This window comes from Heterodontus francisci, unplaced genomic scaffold (assembly GCF_036365525.1).
Source record: "Heterodontus francisci isolate sHetFra1 unplaced genomic scaffold, sHetFra1.hap1 HAP1_SCAFFOLD_414, whole genome shotgun sequence".
NCBI classification, from domain to species: Eukaryota; Metazoa; Chordata; class Chondrichthyes; order Heterodontiformes; family Heterodontidae; genus Heterodontus; species Heterodontus francisci.
The window spans coordinates 16512-26877 of NW_027142114.1; the positions used below are offsets into that span (position 1 = coordinate 16512).

The 10366-nt window shown below is 51.6% G+C and overlaps 1 protein-coding gene across 1 annotated transcript; it reads right to left on the minus strand.

Moving 5' to 3' along the window:
- Window positions 1-9118: 9118 nt before the first annotated feature.
- Window positions 9119-9976, minus strand: LOC137366629 (probable G-protein coupled receptor 139; the record flags this gene model as incomplete). Its single annotated transcript, XM_068028336.1, has 1 exon — window positions 9119-9976. A coding segment is annotated over one exon (858 nt), but the record flags the coding sequence as incomplete, so codon positions are not given.
- Window positions 9977-10366: the final 390 nt, after the last annotated feature.

Genomic DNA, 10366 nt, shown 5'->3' on the forward strand with positions numbered 1-10366 from the left:
GGAGGTCAGGATTGAATTGGCTCTTTCCTGGTGTGTGTGTGGGACTCAGTACCACTCCAGCTGGTATTACAGAGGTCTGGATTGAATTGGCTCTTTCCTGGTGTGTGTGTGGGACTCAGTACCACTCCAGCTGGTATTACAGAGGTCTGGATTGAATTGGCTCTTTCCTGGTGTGTGTGTGGGACTCAGTACCACTCCAGCTGGTATTACAGAGGTCTGGATTGAATTGGCTCTTTCCTGGTGTGTGTGTGGGACTCAGTACCACTCCAGCTGGTATTACAGAGGTCTGGATTGAATTGGCTCTTTCCTGGTGTGTGTGTGGGACTCAGTACCACTCCAGCTGGTATTAATAGAGGTCTGGATTGAATTGGCTCTTTCCTGGTGTGTGAGTGGGACTCAGTACCACTCCAGCTGCTATTAATGGAGGTCTGGATCGAATTGGCACTTTCCTGATGTGAGTGGGGATCAGTTCAACTCCAGCTTGTATTAATAGAGGCCTGGAATGAACTGTCACTTTCCTGCTGTGTGAGTGGGACTCAGTCGCACTCCAGCTGGTATTACAGAGGTCTGAATTGAATTGGCTCTTTCCTGGTGTGTGAGTGGGACTCAGTCGCACTCCAGCTGGTATTAATTAGTGGTCTGGAATGAATTGGCTCTTTCCTGGTGTGTGAGTGGGGCTCAGTACAACTCCAGCTGGTATGAATAAAGGTCTGGATTGAATTCTCTCTTCCCTGGTGTGTGAGTGGGGCTCAGTACCTCTCCAGCTGGTATTAAGAGGTCTGGATTGAATGGGCCTCTTTCCTGGTGTCTGAGTGATCCTCTGTCGCACTCCAGCTGGTATTAATAGAGGCCTGGAATGAACTGACACCTTCATGGCGTGTGAGTGGGACTCAGACGCACACCAGCTGCTATTCTCGAGGTCAGGATTGAATTGGCTGTTTCTGGAGTGTGAGATGGAGTTAATTCCACTCCAGCTGGTATGAATAGAGGCCTGGAATGAACTGCCCTTTCCTGGTTTGTGAGTGGGACTCAGTACCACTCCAGCTGGTATTAATAGAGGCCTGGATTGAATTGGATCTTTCTGGTGTCTGAGTGGGGCTCAGTACCATTCCAGCTGGTATTAATAGAGGCCTGAATTGAATTGGCTCTTTCCTGGTTTGTGAGTGGGACTCAGTACCACTCCAGCTGGTATTAATAGAGGCCTGGATTGAATTGGATCTTTCTGGTGTCTGCGTGGGGCTCAGTACCACTCCAGCTGGTATTAATAGAAGCCTGGATTGAATTGGATCTTTCTGGTGTCTGCGTGGGGCTCAGTACCATTCCTGCTGGTATTAATAGAGGTCTGGATTGAATTGGCTATTTCCTGGTGTGTGAGTGGGAGTTAATTCCACTCCAGCTGGTATTAATAGAGACATGGATTGAATTGGCTCTTTTTTGGTGAGTGAGTGGGGATTAGTGCCACTCCTGCTGGTATTAAAAGAGGCCTGAATTGAATTGTCTCTTTCCTGGTGTGTGAGTGAGACTCAGTACCACTCCAGCTGGTATTATAGAGGTCTGGATTGAATTGGCTCTTTCCTGGTGTGTGAGTGGGAGTTAATTCCACTCCAGATGGTATTAATAGAGGCCTGGAATGAACTGTCCCTTTCCTGCTGTGTGCTTGGCGCTCAGTCGCACTCCAGCTGGTATTATCGAGGTCTGGATTGAATTGGCTCTTAACTGATGTGTGTGTGGGACTCAGTACCACTCCAGCTGGTATTAATAGAGGTCGGGATTGAATTGGCTCTTAACTGGTGTGTGAGTGGGACTCAGTACCACTCCAGCTGGTATTAATAGAGGTCGGGATTGAATTGGCTCTTAACTGGTGTGTGAGTGGGGCTCAGTACCACTCCAGCTGGTATTAATTCGTGTTCTGGATTCAATTGGCTCTTTCCTGGTGTGTGAGTGGGGCTCAGTAGAACTCCAGCTGGTATTAATAGAGGTCTGGATTGAATTCTCTCTTCCCTGGTGTGTGAGTGGGGCTCAGTACCACTCCAGCTGGTATGAATAGCGGCCTGGATTGAATTGGCTCTTTCCTGGTGTGTGATTGGGACTCCGAACCACTCCAGCTGGTATTAATACGGTTGGGATTGAATTGGCTCTTTCCTGCTGTGTGAGTGGGACTCAGTACCACTCCAGCTGGTATTAATAGAGGTCTGGATTGAATTGTCTCTTTCCTGGTGTGTGAGTGGGGCTCAGTACCACTCCAGCTGGTATTAATTCGTGTTCTGGATTCAATTGGCTCTTTCCTGGTGTGTGAGTGGGGCTCAGTAGAACTCCAGCTGGTATTAATAGAGGTCTGGATTGAATTCTCTCTTCCCTGGTGTGTGAGTGGGGCTCTGTACCACTCCAGCTGGTATGAATAGCGGCCTGGATTGAATTGGCTCTTTCCTGGTGTGTGATTGGGACTCCGAACCACTCCAGCTGGTATTAATACGGTTGGGATTGAATTGGCTCTTTCCTGGTGTGTGAGTGGGACTCAGTACCACTCCAGCTGGTATTAATAGCGGCCTGGATTGAATTGGCTCTTTCCTGGTGTGTGATTGGGACTCCGAACCACTCCAGCTGGTATTAATACGGTTGGGATTGAATTGGCTCTTTCCTGGTGTGTGAGTGGGACTCAGTACCACTCCAGCTGGTATTAATAGCGGCCTGGATTGAATTGGCTCTTTCCTGGTGTGTGATTGGGACTCCGAACCACTCCAGCTGGTATTAATACGGTTGGGATTGAATTGGCTCTTTCCTGGTGTGTGAGTGGGACTCAGTTCCACTCCAGCTGGTATTAATAGAGGCCTGGATTGAACTGGCTCTTTCCTGGTGTGTGAGTGGGACTCAGTACCACTCCAGCTGGTATTAATAGAGGTCTGGATTGAATTGTCTCTTTCCTGGTTTGTGAGTGGGACTCAGTACCATTCCAGCTGGTATTAATAGAGGTCTGGATTGAATTGGCTCTTTCCTGGTGTGTGAGTGGGGCTCAGAACCACTCCAGCTGGTATTAATAGAGGTCTGGATTGAATTGGCTCTTTCCTGGTGTGTGAGTGGGGCTCAGAACCACTCCAGCTGGTATTAATAGAGGTCTGGATTGAATTGGCTCTTTCCTGGTGTGTGAGTGGGGCTCAGAACCACTCCAGCTGGTATTAATAGAGGTCTGGATTGAATTGGCTCTTTCCTGGTGTGTGAGTGGGGCTCAGAACCACTCCAGCTGGTATGAATAGCGGCCTGGATTGAATTGACTCTTTCCTGGTGTGTGAGTGGGACTCAGTACCACTCCAGCTGGTATTAATAGGGTTGGGATTGAATTGGCTCTTTCCTGGTGTGTGATTGGGACTCAGTACCACTCCAGCTGGTATTATTAGAGGTCTGGATGGAATGGTCTCTTTCCTGGTGTGTGTGGGACTCAGTACCACTCCAGCTGGTATTAATAGAGGCCTGGATTGAGTTAGCCACTTCCTGGTGTGTGAGCAGGGCTCAGTTCCACTCCTTCTGCTATTAATAGAGACATGGATTGAATTGGCCCTTTTTTGGTGAGTGAGTGGGGATTAGTGCCACTCCTGCTGGTATTAAAAGAGGCCTAAATTGAATTGTCTCTTTCCTGGTGTGTGAGTGAGACTCAGTACCACTCCAGCTGGTATTAATAGAGATCTGGTTTGAATTTGCTCTTTCCTGGTGTGTGAGTGTGAATCAGTATCACTCCAGCTGGTATTAATAGAGGCCTAGAATGAATTGGCTCTTTTTGGTGTGTGAGTGGGACACAGTGCCAGAACACCCGGTGTTAATAGAGTCCTGGAATGAACTGTCTCTTCTCTGCTGTGTGGGTGGGACTCAGTACCACTCCAAATGTTATTAATAGAGGTCTGGATTGAATTGGCTCCTTCCTGGTGAGTGAGTGGGACTCAGTACCACTCCAGCTGGTATTTATAGATACCTGGATTGAATTGCCTCTATCCTGGTGTGTGAGTGGGACTCAGCACCACTCCAGCTGGTATAAATAGATACCTGGATTGAATTGCCTCTATCCTGGTGTGTGAGTGGGACTCAGCACCACTCCAGCTGGTATAAATAGATACCTGGATTGAATTGCCTCTTTCCTGGTGTGTGAGTGGCTCTCAGAACCACTCCAGCTGGTATGAATTGAGGTCTGAATTTAATTGGCTCTTTCATGGTTCGTGAGTGGGACTCAGTACCACTCCAGCTGGTATGAATAGAGGTCTGGATTGAATTGGCTCTTTCATGGTTAGTGAGTGGGACTCAGTACCACTCCAGCTGGTATGAATAGAGGGCTGGATTGAATTGGCTCCTTCCTGGTGAGTGAGTGGGGCTCAGTACCACTCCAGCTGTTATTAATCGTGGTCTGGATTGAATTGTCTCTTTCCTGGTGTGTGAGTGGGACTCAGTACCACTCCAGCTGGTATTAAAAGAGGTCTGGATTGAATTGGCACTTCTTGATGTGTGTGTGGGACTCAGTACCACTCCAGCCTGTATTAATAGAGGCTTGGATTGAATTGGCTCTTGCTGGTGCCTGAGGGGGGCTCAGTACCATCCTGCTGGTATTATTAGTGGTCTGGATGGAATGGTCTCTTTCCTGGTGCGTCCGTGAGAATCAGTATCACTCCAGCTGGTATTAATAGAGGCCTAGAATGAATTGGCTCTTTCTGGTGTGTGAGTGGGACACAGTGCCAGAACACCCGGTGTTAATAGAGTCCTGGAATGAACTGTCTCTTCTCTGCTGTGTGAGTGGGATTCAGTCCCACTCCAAATGTTATTAATAGAGGTCTGGATTGAATTGGCTCCTTCCTGGTGAGTGAGTGGGACTCAGTACCACTCCAGCTGGTATTAATAGATACCTGGATTGAATTGCCTCTTTCCTGGTGTGTGAGTGGCTCTCAGAACCACTCCAGCTGGTATTAATAGAGGCCTGGATTGAATTGGCTCTTTACTGGTGTGTGAGTGGGACTCAATACCACTCCTACTGGTATTGATATAAGCCTCGATTGATATGGCTCTCTCCTGGTGTGAGTGGGACTCACTGCCACTCCAGCTGGTATCAATGACGGTCTGGCTTTAATTAGCTTTTTCCTGGTGTGTGAGTGGGAGTTAATTCCACTCCAGCTGGTATTAATAGAGACCTGGATTGAATTGGCTCTTTCTGGGGTGTTAGTGGGACTCAGTGCCACTCCAGCTAGTATTAATGGAAGCCTGGAATGAACTATCTCTTTCCTGGTGTGTGAGTGGGTCTCAGTCCCACTCCAGCTGGTATCAATGGCGGTATGGCTTTCATTAGCTTTTTCCTGGTGTGTGAGTGGGGCTCAGTACCACTCCAGCTGGTATTAATGGCGGTCTGGCTTTCATTAGCTTTTTCCTGGTGTGTGAGTGGGGCTCAGTACCACTCCAGCTGGTATTAATAAAGGTTTGCATTGAATTGGCTCTTTCCTGGTGTGTCAGTGGGACTCAGTACCACTCCAGCTGGTGATAATATAGGCTCGGTTTCAATTGGCTCTTTCCTGGTGTGTGAATGGGAGTTAATTTTACTCCAGCTGGTATAAATAGAGGCCTGGATTGAATTGGTTCTTTCCCGGTATGTGAATGAGCCTCAGTACCACTCCAGCTGGTATTAATATAGGCTCAAATTCAATTGGCTCTTATCTGGTGTGTGAGTGGGGCTCAGTACCACTCCAGCTGGCATTAATAGAGGTCTGGATTGAATTGGCTGTTTCCTGGTGTGTGTGTGGGACTCAGTACCACTCCAGCTGGTTTTAACAAAGGCCAGTTCGATCTGATGATATGCACTGTTGTCTGTTTGATGTCACCTTCACTGCGGCCATTTTACGTGACATATGGTACGGCCATTTTAAATGATATGCACTGTGGTCTGTTTGATGTCACCGTCACTGCGTCCATTTTAAATGTTATGCTCTGTGGTCTGTTTGATGTCACCTTGACTGCAGCCATTTTACGTGACATGTGCTGCGGCCATTTTAAATGATATGCACTGTGGTCTGTTTGATGTCACCGTCACTGCGTCCATTTTAAATGTTATGCTCTGTGGTCTGTTTGATGTCACCTTCACTGCGGCCATTTTACGTGACATGTGCTGCGGCCATTTTAAATGATATGCTCTGTGATCTGTTTGAATTGAGAGTAATCCACGGGGATCATTTTCAACGTTTTCTGTCCAGGGCAGTGAATGTAACAGATTATAAATGAGAATAAAATCTCATAAAGGATAATAAATCACAGACAATCATAAATATTATAAAGATTTACAAAGTGAGAGGAAGAATTATAAACAGTTTATAAAGGTTGTAAAGGTCAGTAAATGTTAATAAATTATTATAAATTATTATCAATAATTATCAGGATTCTTTTAGTTTGAAAGGGATTATAAAAGAATCAGAAAGATTCAGACCCCGCCCCCACTCCCGTCACCCTGGAAACAGACCCCGCCCCCACTCCCGTCACCCTGGAAACAGACCCCGACCCCACTCCCCGTCACCCTGGAAACAGACCCCACCCCCACTCCCGTCACCCTGGAAACAGACCCCGCCCCCACTCCCCGTCACCCTGGAAACAGACCCCGCCCGCACTCCCGTCACCCTGGAAACAGACCCCGCCCCCACTCCCCGTCACCCTGGAAACAGACCCCGCCCCCACTCCCGTCACCCTGGAAACAGACCCCGACCCCACTCCCGTCTCCCTGGAAACAGACCCCGCCCCCACTCCCGTCACCCTGGAAACAGACCCCGACCCCACTCCCGTCTCCCTGGAAACAGACCCCGCCCCCACTCCCCGTCACCCTGGAAACAGACCCCGACCCCACTCCCGTCTCCCTGGAAACAGACCCCGCCCCCACTCCCGTCACCCTGGAAACAGACCCCGACCCCACTCCCGTCTCCCTGGAAACAGACCCCGCCCCCACTCCCCGTCTCCCTGGAAACAGACCCCGCCCCCACTCCCCGTCACCCTGGAAACAGACCCCGCCCCCACTCCCGTCACCCTGGAAACAGACCCCGCCCCCACTCCCGTCACCCTGGAAACAGACCCCGCCCCCACTCCCGTCACTCTGGAAACAGACCCCGCCCCCACTCCCGTCACTCTGGAAACAGACCCCGCCCCCACTCCCGTCACCCTGGAAACAGACCCCGCCCCCACTCCCGTCACCCTGGAAACAGACCCCGCCCCCACTCCCGTCACCCTGGAAACAGACCCCGCCCCCACACCCGTCACCTTGGTAACAGACCCCGCCCCCACTCCCGTCACCCTGGAAACAGACCCCGCCCACACTCCCGTCACCCTGGAAACAGACCCCGCCCCCACTCCCGTCACCTTGGTAACAGACCCCGCCCCCACTCCCGTCAACTTGGTAACAGACCCCGCCCCCACTCCGTCACCCTGGTAACAGACCCCGCCCCCACTCCCGTCACCTAGGTAACAGACCATGCCCCCACTCACGTCACCTTGGTAACAGACCCCGCCCCCACTCCCGTCACCTTGGTAACAGACCCCGCCCCCACTCCCGTCACCTTGGTAACAGACCCCGCCCCCACTCCGTCACCCTGGTAACAGACCCCGCCCCCACTCCCGTCACCTAGGTAACAGACCACGCCCCCACTCACGTCACCTTGGTAACAGACCCCGCCCCCACTCCCGTCACCCTGGAAACAGACCCCACCCACATTCCCGTCACTCTGGAAACAGACCCCGCCCCCACTCGCCGTCACCTTGGAAACAGACCCCGCCCCCACTCGCCGTCACCTTGGAAACAGACCCCGCCCCCACTCGCCGTCACTTTGGTGACAGACCCCGCCCCCACTCACCGTCACCTTGGAAACAGACTCCGCCCCCACTCCCGTCACCTTAGAAACATACCCCGCCCCCACTCCGTCACCTTGGAAACAGACCCCGCCCCCCACTCGCCGTCACCTTGGAAACAGACCCCTCCCCCACTCACCGTCACCTTGGAAACAGACCCCGCCCCCACTCCCGTCACCTTGGTAACAGACCCCGCCCCCACTCCGTCACCCTGGAAACAGACCCCTCCCACATTCCCGTCACTCTGGAAACAGACCCCGCCCCCCACTCGCCGTCACCTTGGAAACAGACCCCGCCCCCCACTCACCGTCACCTTGGAAACAGACCCCGCCCCCACTCCCGTCACTTTGTTAACAGGCCCCTCCCCGCTCTGTCTCCATGGTGACAGTCCCCTCCCCCGCTCTGTCTCCATGGTGACAGTCTCCTCCCCCGCTCTGTCTCCATGGTGAGAGGCCCCTCCCCCGCTCTGTCTCCATGGTGACAGTCTCCTCCCCCGCTCTGTCTCCATGGTGACAGGCCCCTCCCCCGCTCTGTCTCCATGGTGACAGGCCCCTCCCCCGCTCTGTCTCCATGGTGACAGTCTCCTCCCCCGCTCTGTCTCCATGGCGACAGGCCCCCTCCCCCGCTCTGTCTCCATGGTGAGAGGCCCCTCCCCCGCTCTGTCTCCATGGTGACAGTCTCCTCCCCCGCTCTGTCTCCATGGTGAGAGGCCCCTCCCCCGCTCTGTCTCCATGGTGACAGGCCCCTCCCCCGCTCTGTCTCCATGGTGACAGGCCCCTCCCCCGCTCTGTCTCCATGGTGAGAGGCCCCTCCCCCGATCTGTCTCCATGGTGACATGCCCCTCCCCCGCTCTGTCTCCATGGTGACAGGCCCCTCCCCCGCTCTGTCTCCATGGTGAGAGGCCCCTCCCCCGCTCTGTCTCCATGGTGAGAGGCCCCTCCCCCGCTCTGTATCCATGGTGACAGTTCCCTCCCCCGCTCTGTCTCCATGGTGAGAGGCCCCTCCCCCGCTCTGTCTCCATGGTGACAGTCTCCTCCCCCGCTCTGTCTCCATGGTGACAGGCCCCTCCCCCGCTCTATCTCCATGGTGACAGGCTCCTCCCCCGCTCTGTCTCCATGGTGACAGGCTCCTCCCCCGCTCTGTCTCCATGGTGACAGTCCCCTCCCCCGCTCCGTCTCCATGGTGACAGTCCCCTCCCCCGCTCTGTCTCCATGGTGACAGTCCCCTCCCCCTCCTCTGATTATTGAATTAATTTAATAATTGTATTAAAGGGATATTTCAGCACATTCTTCACCTGCTCTCTGAACTGAGTCTGGGTCACGGCGTAAATCACAGTGTTTGTGGAGCAGCTCAGGAGCTGGAGCATGAAGGCCAATTCCAGCAGAAACCAAGGGAGAATAACAGACTGATAACCCAAATACCTCATCCGGTTCCATATAGAATACACCATTAACAGGGCCCACAACAGCATGAAATTACCAGAGATAACTAACAGTAATATGATAGATTTCCTTCGACTCTCCATCTCGGGGTCTTTGTGACTCTCTCCACTGCTGTGAGCCCGGAGTCTCCTGCGTCCTCTGCTGCTCACTAAAATGTGTCTGACGGTGAGAGCGTTGAGCAGCAGAATCAGCACAAATGGGATGACCGGGGTTAGAATGTTGTGGAGGAACTCGATTATTCCCCAGACACGAGAGAACCGAACATCTATTGTTACAAAACAAAACCAGGGGAGGTTCACCAGAAAATACCGACCCGTGAACATAAAATACCAGAAGATGTTCTTTAAACAGCTCAGCACACTCACTGTTCCCAAAACCACAGCACATGTTTTCTCACTGCAATATTTACTTTTCAGATTCTGACAACAAATGGCCACAAATCGATCAAAGGTGAAAGTGACGGTGAACCAGACAGAACAGTCTGTGACTGTGTAAAGCAGGACGGCGTGGATATTACACACGGGGATGGAATACAGGAACCGAAACTGTTCATAATAAACAATGGGAATGTGTCTGAATATCAGGTCCAGGATAATGACCAGTAGATCCGCCGCTGACATGGCCACCAGGTACCGAGTGACACACTTGGAGAGACCGCACTTTCCCCGAGACAGGATCCCAATCGTCAGCAAGTTAACTGTGAGGAAGAGAAATAAACAGAGAAATTAGACATCAGACTGGAGCAATGTTACCAGATCTGTGTATGTGTGTGAGTGTCAGAAATAAACAGAGAAATTAGACATCAGACTGGAGCAATGTTACCAGATCTGTGTATGTGTGTGAGTGTCAGAAATAAACAGAGAAATTAGACATCAGACTGCAGCAAAGTTACCAGATCTGTGTATGTGTGTGAGTGTCAGAAATAAACAGAGAAATTAGACATCAGACTGGAGCAATGTTACCGGATCTGTGTATGTGTGTGAGTGTCAGAAATAAACAGAGAAATTAGACATCAGACTGGAGCAATGTTACCAGATCTGTGTATGTGTGTGAGTGTCAGAAATAAACAGAGAAATTAG